At 44.5% G+C, this 21,184-nt stretch overlaps 2 protein-coding genes and 1 long non-coding RNA gene across 5 annotated transcripts; 2 read left to right on the top strand and 1 right to left on the bottom strand.

The window, feature by feature from the left end:
• Positions 1 to 170: 170 nt before the first annotated feature.
• On the bottom strand, positions 171 to 17,266 carry phactr3b (phosphatase and actin regulator 3b). 3 transcript variants are annotated; one of them, XM_037251632.1, is made up of 13 exons: positions 16,972 to 17,266; positions 11,558 to 11,716; positions 11,392 to 11,466; positions 11,086 to 11,220; positions 10,696 to 10,944; positions 10,409 to 10,616; positions 9,648 to 9,799; positions 8,567 to 8,720; positions 2,349 to 2,404; positions 1,791 to 1,852; positions 1,572 to 1,712; positions 1,074 to 1,150; positions 171 to 710 (listed from the first exon to the last, which is right to left on the bottom strand). In XM_037251632.1, exons 1-13 carry the CDS (start codon positions 17,249 to 17,251, stop codon positions 695 to 697), a joined length of 1,764 nt encoding a protein of 587 aa, XP_037107527.1. In that variant the 5' UTR covers positions 17,252 to 17,266; the 3' UTR covers positions 171 to 694. The 3 variants fall into 3 exon arrangements, with proteins under 3 accessions (XP_037107527.1, XP_037107526.1, XP_037107528.1); XM_037251631.1 differs by having other exon boundaries at positions 9,648 to 9,838; XM_037251633.1 differs by lacking the exon at positions 16,972 to 17,266 and adding an exon at positions 13,404 to 13,587 and having other exon boundaries at positions 9,648 to 9,838.
• Positions 13,689 to 15,776, top strand: LOC119122944. Its single transcript, XR_005097977.1, has 2 exons — positions 13,689 to 13,966; positions 15,654 to 15,776. It is a non-coding gene; the product is annotated as an uncharacterized LOC119122944 (long non-coding RNA).
• An 808-nt stretch (positions 17,267 to 18,074) lies between the features above and the next one.
• Positions 18,075 to 20,187, top strand: acot8 (acyl-CoA thioesterase 8). The gene is made up of 6 exons (XM_037251642.1): positions 18,075 to 18,288; positions 18,521 to 18,657; positions 18,723 to 18,948; positions 19,185 to 19,342; positions 19,441 to 19,632; positions 19,794 to 20,187. The coding sequence occupies exons 1-6, from the start codon at positions 18,104 to 18,106 to the stop codon at positions 19,910 to 19,912; spliced, it is 1,017 nt and encodes a 338-aa protein (XP_037107537.1). The 5' UTR covers positions 18,075 to 18,103; the 3' UTR covers positions 19,913 to 20,187.
• The last annotated feature ends 997 nt before the right edge of the window (positions 20,188 to 21,184 follow it).

Consider the following 21,184-nt stretch of genomic DNA (forward strand, 5'->3'; position numbering starts at 1 on the left):
ACCCAACCATGATGTTACCATACATGGTTTCTCAGCATGTGATGTGATTACTGTTTTAGTTTTGAACTCTGAAATTAGTTCATAATTCAGAGCTGCTCTTTTAAGACATTTTCAACTCACACTTAGTGCAATGGCGCATTTGAATCCCATGAGTGGAGAGATGAACACACTTTTTTTACAAATTGAAAACCTGTATTGTGCAGACAATAAATAGTGCTTACAAAGGGAGGTTGTCTTGTACACAGACAAGGTTTTTGATTAAGAACATTGACGCTGTCGATATGAAACTCATCATCAACTGAACCAGTGAGAGTCACACGCAGGACTGGGAGGTGAAGTCTCAAACAACAGTGGAATCGGGCCACTGGGCCACATGCACCTTCCTCCATGGCATTGCAAAGAAGGATTTTAAAAGAGTCGCTTTACAAAAACAAAAACAAAAAAAAGTCTCTGAGAGCGTGGATCTTCTTTTTCCCCTGACAAGGTCACATGAATGTCCGTGAGATGCTCCTGTGAGTAGACTGTGTGTGGTGTGGTCTACTCGCGGCTCCGTTTCTAGAGACATAGCCTCTAAGGTTTGCTGGACCCAAATATCAGGACACCCACTCACTGTGGGCCGGTACGCTGGAAGACTCTGTGCAAGGTCTTCACTGACTCAACCAAATATCAGCAAGTCTTCACAGAAGAAACCTTGCTAAGGCCGGTGGAACCTGCAGATGGGACAAAGAAGAAAAAAAGAGCATGAGTAGGGGTTGATATATTCTCCTCGCAGGCTTTCATCAATCAGGAGCTCTATTATTAGCTCGGAGGACTCGTGAAGCAGCCACTGGCTTTGCTCAAGACAGGGGACTTGCGTAAGCACAAGCCCAAATAACCCAGCACCAGAGATTCTGTCCTGAACAAGCAAAATGTGAGCTAAAGATGTGACCTCTTCATAGCAGCGGAGAGGGAGAGCGAAAAACACACACACAACTTTTACAGCTCAACTGAATGTAGCACAAAGGCACACACTGGCTGATATGAAGAAGCACCTTGAAGATAAAGATAAAGCGCAAGGGCACTGACACACAAACCTTGTCAGGTGTTTGCTGGAAGTATGAACCTCCATCTCCGTACTTTTGAACTCGTTCAGTTCTTTACGGATGGCCGCCTGCACAACAAAAACAACATTCATGCATGCTTGCCTTAATTAACACATGATGCAATCGCAACAATAAGGCAAAATCAACTCAAGTTATGTCCTAAAAAATGAACTAAACTCATGAATGGATCGTTTTTTAGAAACCTTTTTTATTAAAAATTTGCAAATAAAATAAATAAAATATTTTTTATTCATAAGGGTACTCCTCTCGTAAGGTGCTTTTCAAATTCTAACCAAATATATTGGTCATTTTATTTCATTAAAATGTGCTTTCAGTATAATATTGTTTGCATTTTTTGAAAGCATTTCCTTTTTTCAACATGTACAAATTATAGTTGCTATGATGGACATGATCTACTTATACTGTAGTAGGCCTTCAACATGAAAGGAAATTCATCTTAGGAAATATGCCTGAGGGTTTTCCAGCTACCTTGTCGGCAGCTGACAGTCGGGTCCAGGGCTTGTCTGCCCGTCTGTCGTAGTCCTGAGCTTTGGCCACTTCCACGTAGTCACTGAAACGAATGAGAATCTTTCTGTCTCGCAGTTCATCCACTGTCGGTCGTTGATTGAGCTGTACAAGAAAAAAGAAGATCCAGTCAAAGTGGTTACGGATGGCCTGGACCGTGCTAACCAAACTACAGCTGCACACCTTTCTGTTCAGCCGTTGCTTTATTTCTCGCCTCTCCTCTTGTTCACTCTGGTCATTTCTTTCTGTTGATAAGACAGACAAAGTGAAATAAGGACAACAGATCGGACTCAAGTCTGGGAACTTCAGCTTCAGCTCCTGGTTGTAATTATGCAATTGCTCAAATAGACGACAACTGGAGTGAAACAATTTGAACATGCATGGGAGCAAAAGAAGCCATTTAGTTTCACAACCTTTTCTCTCTTGTTGCCAAATAACAACTCAAATTTTTACATTACAATGTGTTGGAGATGTCATTGAGGCACGTGCCATTAGGTTCAGTGCAGTAATCTGGTGGTAGAAGGACAAAAAAGCTTGGATGGCACGAGCAGCTGCTCACAGTACATCCCCAGAAGTCATTCCAAATAGTATAATTGTGATTCTTATGGGACAGAGTCATTTTGAAAAAAAAAAGTCCAAAATGAGTGCAGAAAGAATGCTCAACCTCAACAGGTTAGGTAGGATGTGAAGTTTTCATTCCAACATGACCAAATAGACTTTGAATGCATTTTTTAAACTTACGCTTCAAAATGTTCCGACTCTCCAGCTCCTCCACCGCGGGCCGCTGGCTCAGTCTCCTGCGCAAAAACACCAGAATCACGTTCTGGACCATTTTGGTGCTTTGGCTCTCAGTTCCACCAGCACTTGGGATGCGCGTGTCTCCTGTGCGCACAGCTCCAAAAGGCGCACATCCACCTCACTTGGCTCTTGAGGTGTTTAAAAATCCACATCGGAACAAACTCTGAAAACGCCTTTCGGGTTGCGCGTCCAATTCACACCCGAAAAAAACACTTTGATGCCCTTCTAAAAAAAAGAATAAAGTTTCAACCAGCATCCCATAAAGTTGAGCAAAGTGGAAGTTGTTTTCCAGAGGATGCTTACGCGTTGAGAGCGGAGTGTGAGAGCGCAGCACACACCGCCCGCCTTTGTAGCACACTGCGAAGGGGTGGGACACGCGCGCGCGCGCGCATGCACATGCTCTCTTTTGGGCATGTGTCGCAGTACATTATAGAACTAATCAATAAATACCAAAGGCACCATAAGGGGACGGGGCGGGGGTGGACTCTCGTTTTCCAGTATAGACATTTTCTTCATGTGCCGAGCAAGCGATTTAAAAATCGCGTTCCAACTAGCTGCGCGTCAGTATGTCAGAGATCATGTCAAGAAAACAAAGTGATAGACATTGTTAACGTGACCTTTCAACAAACCCCAATCTATCGCGAATCACGTGTCAGCATTCCACATCACCTGAACTTTGCACACAACGCACGAGATTAAACTATTGTTGCATTGAAAACAAATCACCATGTAAATATGTGTAATAATAATAATAATAAATACAATAAGTTGAGTTTTTGGGGCCGTAACATGGTATTTCTAACATTTAAGGGCAATTTAAAGTTTTGGATTTTCAGCATATTTTTCGATAGTGGGAGGACATGCAAACTTCATGTAGATAGGCCAAAGCCGGGTTTGGACCTCGGAACTGTTTATGGAATGCTAGCCACTACCTTAGCATGCTTCCGCACATCTTTATTAAAGTGGGTGGAAATGATGTGTGATATATAACAAAACATGTCCCATCATTCTCTTGGTACTTGATGTCCTGAGGGTGTCATGTGCCCAAGACAAGCAAGACTGCATGTGCTCGTAACTTTGCATGTGCGTCTTAAGTGAAGTAAAATCTTTGAAGACGTACACGTTTCTCTCAATTTCACGTGCTTATTTCACCCCGGGGTATCATCAGAAGGGTTGGACGGTGGGCAAGATGACGATTGTGAGGCCCAATGACGAAAACGAGGCGCTGGATTGTATTTCCAATAAGCGTAATTGACATGGAGAAGTGATATGCTGCCCTGATGAGAACAAGCATATTTATGTTTGTTCCGGTGCCATCACCAGACTGTTTAAAACTGGTGAAGAATGAAAAATCAAAAGGGTTCCTTTTAGCCCATGTGCCGTCCAAGCTCAGTGAAAATTCTGCCAAACTATATGCGCCAGTATTTTCTGCATTTGTCATAATGATAGCTGTAAAAAAAAAGGCTGTTTCAGAATTGTCTCGTAAACTATCCACGAGTAAAAGACTACAGTACGTATTCATGATTACGTTCAAACAAATTCACAGATGTGACTTCAGCTCACGAGTTATTTTTTCCACAGTTCCAACAAGAGAGGCACAGCACCTTGAACAAATACCTAAAATAGGCTTTTGAGGGCTCAGCTGTGACCGGGACCACGGTGGGCTTACAGAACACACCCACAGTCAAAACATATTGAACGGCGCCATGCTATAGTAGGATATGTGGTCAGCGACCGCATTAGGCTCATTTAATCACTAAGAAAATGTGTCATTCTTTATATTCCATGACTCTATGTGAATATAGAAGGAAAAAACATCCTCAAACACAACAAGACCGAGTCAGACTGCTTCTGTTGCTTCAAATGACTTTCGCGGGACTTTGGTCCCGAGCTCCTGCAGTGCGTGCCTCGCAAGTGCTCAGCCACTCAGCTTGGTCGGAGGTAAAAGCTCCCCGTTTGTTAAACGGACTCACCAGCATGTCAAAGGAATGAGCTGCCTCAAAGGGCAAGGGCTGATGCGAATGTCAGGTCGTTGCCAGCGGAGGAGACAAGAGGATGATTCGGACGGCCGCTGCCCACTGAGGTGTGTGCTAATGCTTCCCTCGCTCTTTCCTCTTCACTGGCACGGCCTGGGGACAGTGGGGGGGGGGGCTTGGATGCAGCTGAGTCCAGTTATCCCAGACCAGACTTTGACATGCAGGGTGCGAGGAGGGGGGGGTAGTTTGGATTGAGATGCCAGGAAAAATTAAGGAAAGCTCCTGCATCAAAACTAAACCCCACGCCAGGTCTGTTGACCCGCAAGTCTCGGAAGTGTGTTTGCGGGAAATGGCGCTTTGCAATAACTTCTGTTTCATCATCACACACTGGAATGTTCCTGGAGTTCCCTCTCTCCCAAAGGTCTCCCGCGTGACATGAAGAGGACACATTCAAAGAGACACACGTGAAATATACAGATCGGTTGTCCGGCCAGGCTTGGATGTTTTGCCCTTTGGCACAGGAGCACGGATGGCATGGGGAATCCCCCGGTGGGCTCTGCGGGATCGGCTGGGAGCAAAATGTGAGGAAGGTGACTTCAAACAGCCACGTTCAGCTTTGAACACGTGCTCGGGTTATGACACAAACGTGTCGCGTTAGGGTCAGTTCATCACCAACTGAACGTGCATAGCTACTTTACTTCGACTAAACTCAACCAGAATGGTAAAAGGTGTCCAAATTAGCCCCTTATATGAATCAGTGTTTCCGCCTGAGGTCCAACTCTTAATTTGGCACACGGGGAAGCTACTGGAAGAAAAAGAAAATGGCACTGAGTGGGTGCAGACGCTTTCAGACTTTTGACATTTCAATTAGATGGTACTTGAAGCTGGAAGCCATAAAAAAACGATTGTATAACGTTAATTACTACATGTGAGGAAGAGTCGGTTTGTTGAGGTGACAACGTGTAATTTGGAGTTGTTGTTTTTTTTCATGCAGTATGTCATCCGGCGATTACGCCTCTCCAAGTGTATTTCACGAGCAGGCACCTACCCAACGGTGATTCTGCGACCAAATTTGAGACAAAGACAATCTTAGTCAAGCAAGTGTCTTCATCTGATTAGGAAAAAAAATCGGACTTTGACGCTTCTGACCTAACTTGACCTCAAGAGACACAACCGAGATGTCGTTTTGGTTGTGCCTCGTCTTCACAACACAAAGTTGCGCTGTGCGTTGGTGGATAAGAATCAAAGCAATTCCAAATCCCCCACTGGGCCCAACAAAGATAGCCACGGTGCACTCAGCTGTCATGTGGCCAGTCGGTGCATTTACTTTATTCACGGGCGGCAGCTGTCATTAGTTGCTCTGCCCGTTATCTCAAAGGGAGCTGCAATGTCAGCAGAAAATGGTCAGTGAGCCAAAAATGTGTTCAATTATTTGCCCTTCCAAAATTACTTTTTAACTAACATTATTTTGATGTAGTCACTCTAATTTCAAGTATACTGTCGCCACTCTGAGCCAAGTTGGAAAGCATTTATCGAAACATGACCAGATATCTTTGCCTGAAACACACGTCAGATTTCATGCCGCTGTTTTTGTCGGCAGTCACATGATCAACAAAGCGAGCCGGTTCCGTGCCATTTGAACATGTTGTTCTCTAAATGATGCGCGGACCTCGAGATTTGACTAGAACAGAATATCAATCCCGCCATTACCAGACTGGCCCATTTCTTGCAAGTCTTGGTAACGTAGGATGAATGAACGGCGCCATTTCTCATCATGTGCGCGGATCTCTGCAGGAGCCATGTAATGGAACAGCGAGAGTTCAATCAGAGGGGAAACGGGCCAGTAGCTTGCAATCTCCCATCAGCAGGGAACAGGCCCAGAGGTGAGGTAAGAGCTGGGCTGTTACGTACATAGGGCATCGATTATGGCCAGCGCCTCTGCAACCTTTGTCTAAATTTAGAAACAGAGGGTTCCCTGCGCTTCTGCGCGATCGCAAGCCGTCCTGCTGCTCTGCTTTCAAAGTGCAAAGTGATGAATATCAATGCAGCACACCAAATTGCGATTGTTCCATCTGTGCTGTTGGACAGTACAATCGGTCAAGGCGAGCACGTCAGCAAGATCACGTTGAGCAACGTGATTCATTCGTCATGTGCGCAGTCCTCGGAACACGAAGGATGCTTTTTTGTTGTTGTTGCTCGGGCAATGAGCACACGGCCGGCAGGACAGACCTGCGGGCAGATGGCGCAGCCACCCGACACAAAAGCATGCCTCAGCTGTCCTCCGCTCTGTCTCAGTCGATGTTGACGGTTTGCGGAGCGCTCACTCTTGCCGTCAGTCACGGTCGGCACCGAGACGCTAGCACGACATCCAAACGCAACCAAAGTATTGTCGGTAGAACACCTCCTACCTCCAAACATTTTCCAAGCGGTGCGAATTTTCACATTGTCATCTTTGCAATCTGGAATCTGCTTTGTAAATTAACATACGGGCGTTATATTCACCATGTTACCAAATGTTACGTAACACCCCGCGCTCCTCACCTTTAATTTAGAATTGTGCATCCGCTGTGGATGTTTTGCACAATGCAATGGCTTTATTCAAACCTTTGGATGAAATTTGATGGCAGACAACAAAAATGACAATATTGACAGCTGCGGGGAAGCGATTCCGACCTTTGACCTTTAAGCATCATTATGCAAACGATACATAACCCGGCAGCCCACTGGCCCACCTTCCCCTCGCAATTGATTACTTCCTGTTTACGCAAGAGTTATTTACACGCATTGTCTGTAGTGACTGGCAATGTAGCTGCGCTGCAATGTGCTTTCCCACTGTTACCAAATTGCTTTGGTGGCAATAATCTCACCGTAATTACGAGATGCATAATGGCTATTAAAAGAGTGATGCTGTTCACGTGTGTGGGTAGGGAGCACATGGAACGAGCACGTCACAGGCATCAGATGCACACGCATTTCTTGGCGGCATCCAGATGGACACCTAGCTGTGACATGCCTTGGCTGAGGGTGTGTGAACACGCCACACAGAGATGTGCGCTGCCAGGCGTCCTTGGACAAATTCACAGGCACTATTTGTTAGCAATGTCAATCATTTCTCAAGTTATTTATGTGCAGTGAGGAGTCTGCTTTTTTCCCAGGTAACACTAATGCCTTTCCTGGTTTTACATCAACTGAGCTTTCATTTTAAGAACATGTCTTCAAGTTTTAGACACAGAGCAGCTCTGCTCAATGTTTTCATTACGTAAGCTGCGGCGACTAAAGCAGCATCTGCACGTCACGTTCGATCTGCCAGCACGATCGAAAAAGATGTGTCAAAAGGTCTGCTTTGAGAGGGAAAAAAAGAGGTCCATTTTTGAAGAGGGTGCTGCACGATGATAAGTGGTGGCTTTAATGTTTTGCGACATGTGCTGGCCCACATATGTTCGATATTGCTGAGCCTTTACATGGCAAAGCATTTGAGTGAAAGTTGACTTTGGCTGCGGTTGTCAAGACATAGGGAGGGGTCACGAATCGTTTCAACTTCAATCAGCGGCAGAAAGCAGGTCAAAGGTACAAAAAAAATCATTTGCTGTGTCCAAGTTGTTATGATCAAATATTGGTAGTGGGAATGATGCTTTAGTGCTCCATCCAAAGCATTTGGTGCGGTGGGCGCACGGTCCCCCTTCCGGGGCATTGCGTAACCCTCCGAGCACGCACTGTACTACTCGCTAACAAACTAACCTGATTCGACTGCAAATCCTATTAAAGTCTCCATAGCAACAGCGTACTGACATTTATGTAACACAACGTTTATGATTAGTTCCTGGAGTTCTGAAAATCCTTTTGTACCCACCACAACCTTTGACCCAAAAATAAATACACGACACAATGTGAACCTTTGTTGGGAATTAGAACTAATCGCTGATAGCTTATTATGCAATTAACCTCATGCCGTGTAGATCAAATTCAAACAAATGGTGTCACTTTCACTTAAGGAAAGCCAGGGAAAATATGTCATCAGGTCCATTTGGGCTGATTGTTTTTTGATTTTACGTCCGGACACTACCATAAAGAATCTGAAATGAGGACCTCAGGAAGACTAGCGAGCTCTTTGTGGGAGCAGAATCCAGAAGAATATGATGATCCACACGGGGGCGAGGAGATGATGGGCCACACAAAAACACTCACTTGGCCAGCTTCATCTCGATCTGCTGACGGATGGCCTGGCGCTCCTGGTCACTGCGCACAGGGAAGATGTTGCGGTCCTCCAGCTCCTGCTTGCTGGGTCGGTTCCGGAGCTTCACAGCCAACAGCTCCTTCCTCATCCTGCGTGGAAGGGTCCCTGTCCACACATCAACAACAAATTCAGATGTCATCACAACACTCTGAACTGTTGTCATTCCCGGAATTACGAATGACAAGACCCCCCCACCCCCCATTGGCACGACTTTATTTAAGTGCACATCAATGGCTGCTGACAACAGAGGGCGCTCTATTCCTTTTTCGCAAAGCCTTGAAGCTTTAAATGCAAATGTGGAAGTTGAGCTAGAAATATGACATCCCCGAATTAATTACAATAAGTCTACCTACAAAAAGTGAACCACAAGGGACCTCTGTAAATGAACAATTAGATATGAACTCTGTAAATCAGCCCTCATTGTCCTTCATTCTGAATGTTACAGAAGAATGAATCCATTTACATAAATTAACTGTGTGGCTTTTTAATTTAGCATCACCGCTTAAGTGGCGCTCTCTCGCCGATTCCACTTGGACTTCCTCCCACAGCGTTATGGGTCAAAGCAGTGAGTCACTCTGCATGAAAACCTACAAGAGGGGAGGCCGCTGTTTTTTTCTTCCACAGCCTCAGGTGGTTTGTAAAGCCCCTCGCTGACTGCTCGTCTTTAAAATCGCATCCGTCGTAACTTGGTAGCTGACTGACCTCCCATCGGCCTCGACGTCATAAAACGTAAAGATGATGGACTGCGATATCATACTGCATGCAACTGTAACAGTCTCATGTCACAAGTATGACTCGCATGTTGAGTGTGTGTGCACAGCTAACCTACATCACCAGTGAAAAATTAGGCCACCACAACAGATGTTGGCAGGCCACTGAAACTTAACATGAGTAAGTCATTGGATGCACTCGGTGTAAATACTGTAAACATCAGCAGAGATTATGTCCAATGACGGCGTGTCGGGCGCGAGCCGGCTTTGTACGTACACGACTGGATTAACAAGAAGCCCTGTCTGGAGCGAGGGGGCATACCAGAGATCACAGACTCGTTCCAGCTGTCCTGGTCACTCAAGTAGTCATCCAGACGCCGGTTCTCCTTGTTCTCATCAGACTGCTTCTTGGTCTCGGGCTCTCCGGCAGGCTCCCTCTCTGTGCTGGAGGTACGGGACAGGCGGGCATCTAGTCTGCGTTTGGGAGATGGACGCACATCCTTCATTTGGAAGCTGACGTCAAACACAAAATGACAACATCAAGAGGGATTACTGAGAAGTGTCATTTAAAAAGGATCCAAATTCGTTTTATCGCTTTTTAGGGTGAATCATTGCACTGCTTTAACAGTATATTTTACTGGATCAATATACTCAAATGGTTTAATGTAAAAGTGAAAATATAATTCAGTAGATTAGATAAAATGGTGAGTTTATTGTGTTAAATGTGTGAATGAGCTAAATGGAGGAGGGCAAGAGAATGGACAGAGTTGTCGAGGTCAAAGGTCAGATAACAAAAGACATGCTCTACATTTGCAATCTTTGTTAGAGGTTTAAAGATTATTTACATGTCAAGCGCAGGCACTATCTTTGACACAATTCACAATGTCGTTCAAGCAAATTAGGTCAAGAGTCAAACCATAACATACGGAACATTTTATGGGTAATAATGACTGGCACTGAAAGTGAGGTATTCATTTCCAGGCGTTAACTTAACAACGTGTGCCTGAAATACTCAATTCAATTCAATGTTCATTACTTATATGTCTTTCTGTATAAGCGCAATATAATACAGTTTCCTCCAACCTGTCCTGCCTATGCTTGGTAGCCAGCGCCCGGTGCAGTTCCTCGATGATGCAGCTGGGAGGCAGTGGCGAATGCAGGGTGCCAAGATGGGGGGAGCCGGTCGGGGTGGACATGCGGCCTCTCAACAGCGAGCTATGGGGGTCTTTGGGGAGCGTGAAATTCCTCGGCAAGGTGGCTGGAGATTTTTTTACTCGCACCGGTGGCGCACCTGAGAAGGGGACGGATGTGGGTGTGACGCGAACACGCAAGGAAGCCCAAATCCCATTTTTACCATGATGTCAACTCACCATCGAGACTGCCCAGTCTGGTAAGCACTTTGACTTTCAGGTTGGGTCCTGGAGGAGTGCTGGCTCGTCTCTGAGGGTGGGCTACTTCTTTTTTGCAGTCAGAGGCTTCCACCTTGGAAGGCTCATCAAGTGGGTCTCCGTTTTCACCCTGACTGGGATCTCCCACTATCTTGCAATCCTCCATCATATTTTGCACTAAGTGTGGCAAGCTGAATTCTGGAGTTCCGTTTGAGATGCGTCTGTTTCCACCTAGAGGACATAATTGGTAACTACATATTTCAACCATTCATCTATTTTCAGGCCAGCCTAACATGTTTATCTTCACATGTTTTACAACCCTTGCGTCTTTCTGTTCGTCTTTATGATGCAGTGGTCCCTCAAATGTTTTACCTGTTGAAGTCTCGAGATTGTGGTCTTCAGTGGTGCCGGCCAGCAACGCTGTGGGCTCCTCATCTCTCTCATCTTCATCCGAGTGGTCCTGAGTGTCCTGGTCTTCACTGTTGCCGCCGCAAGCAAGGTCTGAATCTGCATGCAAGAATGACTTTTGATGCATGCTGACATCATACGGCAAAAGAGAGCAACTGTAGTTACCTGCAATAACCTTCAACGTGTGCGCGCGTATGTACGTATATGCATACGAGCATGTGTGTGTGCATGTGTTTGTGGGGGAGGGTGTGTTGTCTCTCATTTTTGCACCTGTCTCCATCTTTCCGGGATTCTGTTTGAGGGGGTTGTCTCGCTTCTGTCCCACAGCTGCTTTTTTCTCCACCGCTGCAAAATAAACCACTCGTTAAACACATGCAAGTCCACTTCAAGTATAAATGCCACCTCAGATTGGTCATCACTGATAATCTACACTCACCGATCGAGGGCTTCAGCTTCTCATTTTTCTTTTTCCTCCACTTCCACGGCTTGAAGATGCGTCCCAGGTTGGCCAGTTTGCTGTTGCGCCGTACGGGAGGCGTACGAACCCCTGAGACCAGGCAGCCGGACTGCAGCACCCTCTGTTGGTCCATCACATCTTCAAGATAAGAGCAGACAGAGGAGCTCTAAAATCAGACCCGGGGCTTTTCTTATTCTTCTCACTCCTAACACAATTGGCTGCGAGCTCGTCACGTGAGTGCCGTGTATGTGGGTCACAGGCGCTACATGCTAAACAGATTCTAGTCTAAATTTGGAAACGACACTAAGGAAGTGGGGAAAGACAGAGAATTGCATTGTTTATGTGAGGGAGGGATGGTTTGAGGAAGGGGCGTAGCCGTCAATTCAAAAGTCAAGTTGTCTACCTCATCAACAAGGTCACAAAGGCCAGAAAGAACCCTCTGCCACAAATCCGTCAATGATATCATATCACTGAACATTCTAAGTGAGACCAAATTTGTGTTTGAGATTATTCTGGAGATAAAATGGATGTTCGCAATGATATCTATCAATCTAGTGATGTCCGAAGTAGATCCCCAACAGCTGCGCCACGCAAGAGGATCGATCACGGTGATGACACTTGTGAACACAGGTGAGAACAATGTTGCTTCGAGAACCGACAGAAATAGGCACTCCTACACAGTCTGGCGCTGACACCTCAGGGAGCTTACAGCTGAGTCGTGGGCTGCGCAAGTAGCGCTCCATGAATTCTTCTTCATTTCTACAGCAACGACTTCTAAATCCACAAAAGCGGGCTTGTTCGTCCCCTAAGAAATCAATCCAGCATATATACTCGCCATCCCCAGCCACATAAGGATTTCCGAGAGTGCATTGCTGGAATGTGCAACATTCAATTGCAATATCAAATAATCAAGTATTAAATATCGACACGGATCTCCCTTATTATCTGTGTTGAAAACATGGAAACATGCAAGCTACTGACAGTTGCAGCTGTTCCATCTGCTTACTAAAGCAAAATATTAGCTGCATTTAAAAACTCACAAGATGAAAAACACAACATCAACTACCGGCATTTATCTCAGCTCTTCAGGCATCAAATAAATGCTTCCACTCTCTGCCACGCTAAAAAGCTCCTTGACCACCAACAATCAGAAAAGCAGGTCAACTGCCCAAGTAATGTTCGGCTCCATAAGATGGAATTCAGGTCAAGCGTGCAGTTGCTATCACAGCACGCATGGGGTCAGGCTACCGTTGCCATGGTTACCACGCGGGATGCTGCAGCAGAAAAGGCCCTGGGAGGTAGAGAATCACCACAGCATGAGGAATAGGGAGTTGCTGGGTGGATGGAAGGGCTGTTGCTACACAGAGGGACAGAAAGCTGCAGCCAATCACAGCTCAGTGAATTATTATGCATAATGTAAGCCACTGTATTTTTAATTTGCAACTTTTCTTGAAATATTTATCCGCTTGTATTTTTCTAGGGCGCGCAGAGGAGAAATAAAACGCCATTCAAGGAAACAGAACGGGTAGTACTTCTGTCCATCCATCACATCACACATGCGCAATCCTGCATTCAGTGGTTTTGGAGGATTGCTGCTCAAAACAAAAACAAGACCTACATTTCTTCAGTAAGAACATACATCCAAGATCAATTTTACAAAAACTCCATGATATTCATTGGTGAATGGCAAAGAAAAACAATCTTAATACTAATAGTATGGATCCAAGCAATTTCAATACGTTATGAGCAACTGTTTCGTTTGGTAAATTAAGTACAATAACCTAAATATCAGTAACTGAACACATTCTTTAAAAATGACACTCACGTGTGATCAAACGCCGCCCTGCTCTCCTTTTTTGGCTCGAAGTGGTGGCGACATACAATATAATTCCACCGTCTCCAAAAGGCAACGGATGAATGAAGCAATATCGCTGAAACGCGTGGAAAGCTGCTTTCACGGCGATGGGGGTGGGAAGCTGAGCGGGTGGGCGCGCCATGTGGACCCCGCCCGGCCGGACGGATGAACGGGAGGAGGAGACTGAGGAGAGCATCTAAAGCAGCACGCACACAAAAACCAACACGCGCACTCTTCAAGCGTTGATCGCTTGCTTTGCACACTTATCGTAATTTGCGGACACCGTGCAATGTGGAGAAAATATACAAGACATATCTTTCACTTGGCAACCAATTCATCAATCATAGGAGCTCCGAAATCGGTCGCTAAGTTAGAACGTGTCCTCAGGGTGCGTACTTTTCTGTGTGAACATTTGGAAAAATGCTCTTGTGTGTGCAGAACGTTTGGACCGCGAAGACACGTGCAAGGCCCGAATGGTGATCACGAAAGCTTAGAAAGAGGAAGCATTCAGGATTGTCATTTCTGCCAAGCAGGTAACATAGACATCTGTATCTATCTTTATTTCATTTTACTTTCAGTTCTGGTTGGTGGTAAGGCTTGGTGTTTGTCAGTAAAATACTGAGACGGGGTGATTTTCAAATAAAATATAATGAAAATTATAAAAAAATAATAATGCAATTGCTAAATTAATTTCTACAATGATTCACAAGGTTCGATACACGCCGTTGGCATCGTCCGCATGTTAACGGGGCTTCGAATTTGTCAACCTGCACCTCGATCAAATGAACCAAAATCACTTTCCACTAACTGCGCCAATAGTTAGACGTGCTTACAGCAGCCATATAAAGTTTTGTCCAATTTCAGCCATCATGTCAAAGAAAAACTATGCCTCTGACTTAGTTCTCTTTCACCTTGCGTCATAGTGAGATGTGTCCGCTTGTGAAGGCGTATCTAATGTTGTGGTCACTGATCGTTTTTAAACGAGCCTCCTGCGTTTGTGCGCACCTAATGATGAATTATTCAAACAGCATTACTAGATGTGTAAACAAAAGCTTTGCGGTTGCTTATCGATCTTGTCAAGGGCCACTCAAACATTAACAGCACGAAAGCTGAGTACAACACAGATGATAAAAGTCAACAGCTAGATTTCTCCTCTGGGATACAAGCAGTAAGCAAAGAACATAAACAAAGCCACAGACTACTCTGTGAACATGGATTTCATTCAATATTCACAAGGCGTGATTTAAAACACTGTGCCAAAAGCTCCCAAGAAAAATTGACAACAGGGTCATAAAAACTCGACAAAGACTTAAGGATGAAGAACGATAAACTTTCAACCTCCATTCGTATGTTTTCTCTACTACCAGTGACATTATTAACTTAAAATATAAACGTTATAAATCTAATGTAGTCAGTTTTCACTTTCCGTAGGCCCACCATGGTGCGAATGCAATGATATGATCAAATCCAGCATTTATCAGGAAGACTTAACAAACGGGAAGTGTACGTGTTTTTCCTTATTCTGTTGACACTGCTGTGAATTAAGTGTCACCGGTGTGGTCGTGTATCATTTTCACTGACATGATGGATGGTGGGTGTGTTGAGACAACCGGGGGGGGTTCAAGGTAGTGGTGCAAAACTGTCATCAACTAAGCCCATTTGATTTATCCGAACTGTACATACATAGTTAAGGTTGCCAGGCATACTTGTGTGCCCTATAGATGAAGAAGAAAAAAATGCGTGTGCAATAGCGTTAGCTCATCTCTTGCCTTCACGATCTTGCCTCCCACATGGCTGACGTCTTAAATCAAGTCTTCCAGGATGCCCGTCAACTCGGTCACTGGGTCGATCTCACGTGCGCTTCCACTCTTGAGATTACGCGTTAATGGGGCAAACACGATTGCAATCCCAACAATGCAAATGCCAACGCATAAAAGTAAATGGCAGACATGCACATGTATGGGAAAATGAGTTGTTGAAGCGTTAGGAGAGAAAACTTTTGCATTGATGGTGTATGAGTTGCATATGTGCTTGTGTAATGTGTGTAGTGGGGGAGGGGGAAGACACCATACCGTGACATGTTATTGCATGTCATTCCGTTCATTCAATTACATCGCTGATTCAATTTGTACGGATGGCCAAGCAAATTAAAATGTACCACGGTGGTTTATTCTTGACAGCAATGACAATCTGTCAGTTTGAAGTATTGCTTTTTTTCAGGGAACCAGTCAAATAAGAGCTGCAGAGAAAAATAAGAGCTACAGAAGTACTAGCTCCGAGCAGAGGTAACAGAAGGCCTGCACGGGACGTGTTTCTGCTTTATTATCTTCGACACTTTTCCTGCCCGAGTCATTAGCTTCCAGATGAAATTTGCTGCAGTTCTTCTGGAGGCTCTCGGCGAAGTCGATGTACAGTTAACGGAATGATGTGAGCTTGCCAGTTTCAAATTATGTAACCAAGACAGCCCCCACAAAGTGTCAAGTACTGGATTCAAAATGGAGAGCACGGACACAATATCTCATGTAAGCTACTTGGACATCCTCTGTTCTACCTTTCGGGGAACCGTGGATCCAGAAAAATATATGAATCGATATTTCTATTGCTGGAGATTTCAAAATTCTCATTGAGACATACCGCTGCCCACGGATTCGACCCCATAGGTGCTATTCGTGCAGTTTGTGGACCTGCAGTTCCCAAAATGTCAGGGAAAGCTACAGATCAACTCCATTTGTTTTAATGGCACAAATTACATGGTGACTATAGAATTCTCATATTGGGGCATTAACAAGTGAGCTTTCTGTTTTGCGAGGTGTATTCTCAAGCAAAATGTCCTGTTTGTGGAACAAACACACTACAGCTCACATTTCGAATGCCAAGCGCTGCCTCCTGCCATTTTTATCGCCATGGAAACTACCAGATACACAAGGAGCACACTCATCGGCCTCAACTCAACATGGAAGCCATATGTGATTGTTGATTTTGCTCCCAGTCTATAAATCATGCAACCCCCACCCAAAAAAACGTCTCATTTGAATGATAATGATTTACATTCTGCACCATTATCATTATGACTCATGTGAAAGCTGCCTTACATTGGTGTTAAAGGAGAAAACAAGTTAACCAATGGAAGCGAGAGCTCAGCTGGGGAAACATGAAGGATGCTATAATAACCATTGTTATAGATGTGACTTTGACCTGCGACCTCATGCATTCCTGCATCACTACAAGGAAAAATCGGTCCAGATTGAACTGGATGGTCTCATACAAGTCGGACAGCACCTGGTCATTTTCAGCAAAGTATAGTATTGCTATGCTGCAAATTGCATCATCGAACTGAGAAAGCAAAGGGGGTTATAATGCCGGGTAGGACGTGACGCATGTTCTCCAGGGAGAGTCAGTCGCTGTGATTCGATGCGGTCGACGTGTCGACGCGCTTCAAATGATCCTCGACGTTAATTGGTAACATTTCCTAACCAAGCTGCTTATGAATGAGCAAGCGGATAAACCGTATACGCGAGTGCCCCCCTTCTCTTCTTACCTGCTTGGTGCGCCTCACCCAGGCGGACCTCGGTGCTGCTGCTCGGGTCACTCTGAGATCTCCCTCGCTGTAAGACGCAATCATCTTCCTGGCAGTCCGACGATGCCATGATGAAGAGAATAAACACAAGGCAAAGCCAACAGCCGTGCCCACTGCCGGCCAAGGTGACTGGCCGGCAAGTGGCGCAGACGATGCGATAACGCAGCTGGACCGATGCGATGAGATGCGATGCTGCGGCTTCTGCGGGTCCTCGCTGAGAAGCAGCGCGGAGGAAAGTCATCACGCGCGTCGCATATCACGCCGCCTTTAAGTAACACTCGTACAGCCGCAGCTATTTCACAGTTAACCACTTCTTGACAAGATTATTACACATTCTGTCCAGAGTGGAGCACAGACTAGCTTTCTTCCATCTTTTGCATGTTTGTGGAAAAATATTGTGGAGATCTTGGGCCGAAAACAAAGGAGCCACTATTAGATTTCATGTTTGTAGACATTGCCAAGGATGTTTGATGTTTTCCTCAGAGGGCCTATATGACAGTGAAAACAATGTAGCTTATTGCATATTACATGCACAGCGCAAGTGTAGCGGCTTTTTGCGCTGAGGACGCCAATACCGAATAACTACATGCCGACGCCGGTCCCAAGTTCGCATGTGATGTGTCAGAACCAGGAACGCGATCCTCTGTGGGGGGGAAAAAAACTGTCCAAAACAAAAATCATGCGAATGCTTCTCTGCAGCGACCCCTCGTGGAGCAAAAAGAAAGCTGCAAGAAGAGAATTTCAGTTTCATTCGTTTCTAAATATGAACCACAAATTGAATTTTAAACCAGAAGTCGCGACATTTTTGAAAAGCAAATATATAAACATACAGTATAGAACTACAAATTGTTCAGTTAACATTCTGACACAATTTGGTGTCAGGAACTGCTTGTAGTAACAGTTGAAAGTAAAGAACAATTGCAATTTAGAGCAGGACTACCAAACCAAAATGAAGTTAATTTTGCAACAAAACAAAAAAAAAAAACCACAAACAGGACGCAAAGTGACTTTGCAAGGAGTCACAAAGAGTCTATTCGCACGCAGCCAATGTTATGCTGGACCTGCGCACCAAGCGGAAGTTACATCGAATAACATGGCGGAAGAAAAATTGGATCGCGCTTGTGCTACTGATTCTACAACAAAATCCATTTCAAAAGAGTCACTAGAAGATGAAATTTCAAACTCTGGTAGTCCTGCGCCTGAAAGCAGCCCGGACCTTAGAAGCGTCCTTGTTACGAGCGTTTTAAACGTGGAGACGCTCGACGTAGACCTGTACAGGTAATTTGGCTGTTGCACGTTGACAGCTCTTTATCCAGTCACATAATGTTTCACTTATTTCTAAAAATGTTTAAAAACGTTCGTGTTAATGCAGTGCTGGAGAGAGTTTGAGCTGAATTAACATTCCACCCAAGTCCGTTGAGCGCACTTGTTACAGAGCGAATAAATGCTCACACAGCATGTGAAATAGTAATAATATTCCAATTGTAATATGTATTTTCCCTTCCCTCAGGGGGACTCATCACTGGGTACCCCGGACTCAGCGTTTATTTGGAGGACAAATCATTGGTCAAGCTCTTGTTGCTGCTGCCAAATCTGTCAGTGATCATCTGTATGCTCACTCCCTACACTGCTACTTTGTGCGAGCAGGTAAGATGATTAAATCATTCAATAAAATGAAATAATTCCTTTAAAAGTGATGTTGTTTCTGTTAGGGGATCCCAAGGTTCCAGTGCTGTACCAGGTAGACCGTACAAGAGATGGTCGCAGTTTTACAGTGCGCTCTGTGAAGGCCATCCAGCACGGGCAGCCGATACTCATCTGCCAGGCGTCCTTCCAAAGGTTACAGCCAAGCCCCTTGCAACACCAGTTTACTATGCCGGTGGTCCCTAAGCCGGAAGAGCTCCTTACTGTGGAGGAACTCATCCAACTTTATCTCAGGTAGAAAACTGAATAGTTGACAAAAAAATAAAAATATTTCCAGAGGGTGCAAAAAGCACACGTGGAGCTACAACGCTAGCATTACTTGTTCACGATGGAGTATTGCTAAAAATGAAATTATGATGCATTTTTGGGAATGTAAAGTTTCTTTTTGTAAATCTTCATCCTCTAAAAAGAGACATAAGTATTATTTGAAAGTAAGTTTCATGTATGATTTGTCCATTTGACTCTTTCAGTAAACCGGGCCTGGCTGACAATTTAAAACAAGGCCTTAACAGATTGCTGGCAATTGAAGTCCCGATTGAGATCAAGCCAGTCAACCCTCCACAAATTTACAGATTTGTCGCGGAAGAACCGAAGAAACTCTATTGGGTGCGAGCCAAAGGACACATTGGTAAAGTTGTCTGAATCATCATGATCATCAAACCAATGTTGATGTTCGGTGTATTTTAAAGGAACTGTGCTGTGCTTGATTTGTGTCTTTTTGTACAGGTGAAGGCAACATGAAGTTGCATTGCTGCGTGGCTGCCTATGTGTCTGATTTTGCCTTTCTGGCCACCGCAATACTGCCATACCCCAACTTCAGGGTCAAGTTCTCAGCTTCTCTGGACCACGCCATGTGGTTCCACAACACTTTCCGCAGTGATGAGTGGATGTTGTACGAGTACGAGAGCCCGTGGGCAGGTCAGCATTTTCATCGCGTACCAGTATTTATGATTCTACTGGTTGCTACTCTAGCTTGCATTAGAACACGTTCTGTCCAACAAGTAATCAGTAGTAGATTTGTAAATGATTTTCAAACTTCAATTTTCTTACTTAGATGTTTTTAACATTTGGTCACACAGGGGGAAGTAGAGGACTAGTCCAAGGCCGACTGTGGCGAAGAGATGGGGTGCTGGCTGCCTCCTGTTCCCAGGAAGGTGTTCTGAGAATCAAAGAAGTTCCTGGGCCCAGCAAACTATAGGCACATGGTTTTGCAAGTTGTATTTATTGGTGAATCCATTCCTTCCCTATTTATTTGAATTTACTACACTAAAATATTTAATTGTAAATTTTGAGCTCTAGTAATTACCGGACCATAAAAATAAAATGGTTCCAAATGGCAAGATTTGACAAAGGCAATGTTATGGAGCAATGGATTTCTCTTGGTATCACACTTGAACAGACTACTACTTATCACATTTTACTAGTCAAACAGTCTAAAACTACATGATGCAAATAAACTTGCTGAAAAGGTAACTGAGGCAAAGAATTTTTCTCTTAAAAGTTCACATCTGATGTTTTATGTCAGGTAAATTTACTGGGACATTTCATGTTTACATTGTTAGGGAGAAGAAGAAAAGTCCATTTGAACAACTTTGAAACGTTTATTACAATTTGATTAAAAATCTACATTTCTTGGTGAGCTCATCAGGTCAGGGAGAAACTTCTGATCTTGAATGCGTTTCAGGTAGCAGTTTGGGACTCCATAACTCCAGAGTGCTCGACTCGGTGCCGAGTTTTGGACTGTTGCTGGTCGAATTAATCATAGACACATCCAGAAACATTCGAGAGGCAGTAAGGTCATTGTATGACTGGTCAAAAGAAACTTTTTTCTGCTTTTGCATGAAGATGTAGGGAGTGGACGACTTGCCCTGGAATGGCAGGGGACATTTTTCACTCCCTTGGCTGCTCAAGTCATTGGGGGAACTTGCTTGGGACTGAGATGCTGGATCAGTCAACATGCTGAGAGAAGAAGATCTTGACGTCTGGCCCAGTGACAACCCAGAAGGCAAACTCTGCTCCCCAAAGAACTTCCTATCAAGCTCCGATGGGGAATAAGAGTCAAAGCTGCTCGTCGTGTCTAAAATGAAAGAAAGGGAGAGAGAGAAAGCTTCATTTGGACTGATTCGGTTGAGGATAAAACATTTAAATCTTACCTTTAAGCACTGCTTTGTCCATGTTTTCTCAAGCCCTGGCAGCCAGTGAGTTAGCTTGTCATGAGCTTCAGATGGCTTTTAAACTGCTGATGATGCTTGCTAATTGACCCAGCTGGACGCAAAATAAGTCATCAAGTCAAGAGGGGGGCGGAGAACATTATGGATGGATTAAAACGGGTTCAAATGTATTTTACAAACTTCAACCATTCGTTTGTTGTTGATCTAGTATTTGGAGCGTGTTTTTGTTGTACGGAAGCCCATAGATGTCAGTTTGGTCGGCTTTCTAGCTTTATTATTCCAGCATTTAAATTTTTCGA

This window comes from Syngnathus acus, chromosome 5 (genome assembly GCF_901709675.1).
Source record: "Syngnathus acus chromosome 5, fSynAcu1.2, whole genome shotgun sequence".
NCBI classification, from domain to species: domain Eukaryota; kingdom Metazoa; phylum Chordata; class Actinopteri; order Syngnathiformes; family Syngnathidae; genus Syngnathus; species Syngnathus acus.

Bases quoted from the DNA above. Each gene is read 5' to 3' on its own strand.
- phactr3b (XM_037251631.1), bottom strand. From the start codon at position 17,251: ATGACTTTCCTCCGCGCTGCTTCTCAGCGAGGACCCGCAGAAGCCGCA. The intron at 11,467-11,557 runs GTGAGTGTAGAT...TTTATTTTGCAG, and splicing joins GAAGCTGAAGCCCTCGATCG to CGGTGGAGAAAAAAGCAGCT. The intron at 10,945-11,085 runs GTAAAACATTTG...TATGTCCTCTAG, and splicing joins CAATCTCGAGACTTCAACAG to GTGGAAACAGACGCATCTCA.
- acot8 (XM_037251642.1), top strand. From the start codon at position 18,104: ATGGCGGAAGAAAAATTGGATCGCGCTTGTGCTACTGATTCTACAACA. The intron at 18,949-19,184 runs GTAGAAAACTGA...TGACTCTTTCAG, and splicing joins CTCATCCAACTTTATCTCAG to TAAACCGGGCCTGGCTGACA. The intron at 19,633-19,793 runs GTCAGCATTTTC...TTGGTCACACAG, and splicing joins GTACGAGAGCCCGTGGGCAG to GGGGAAGTAGAGGACTAGTC.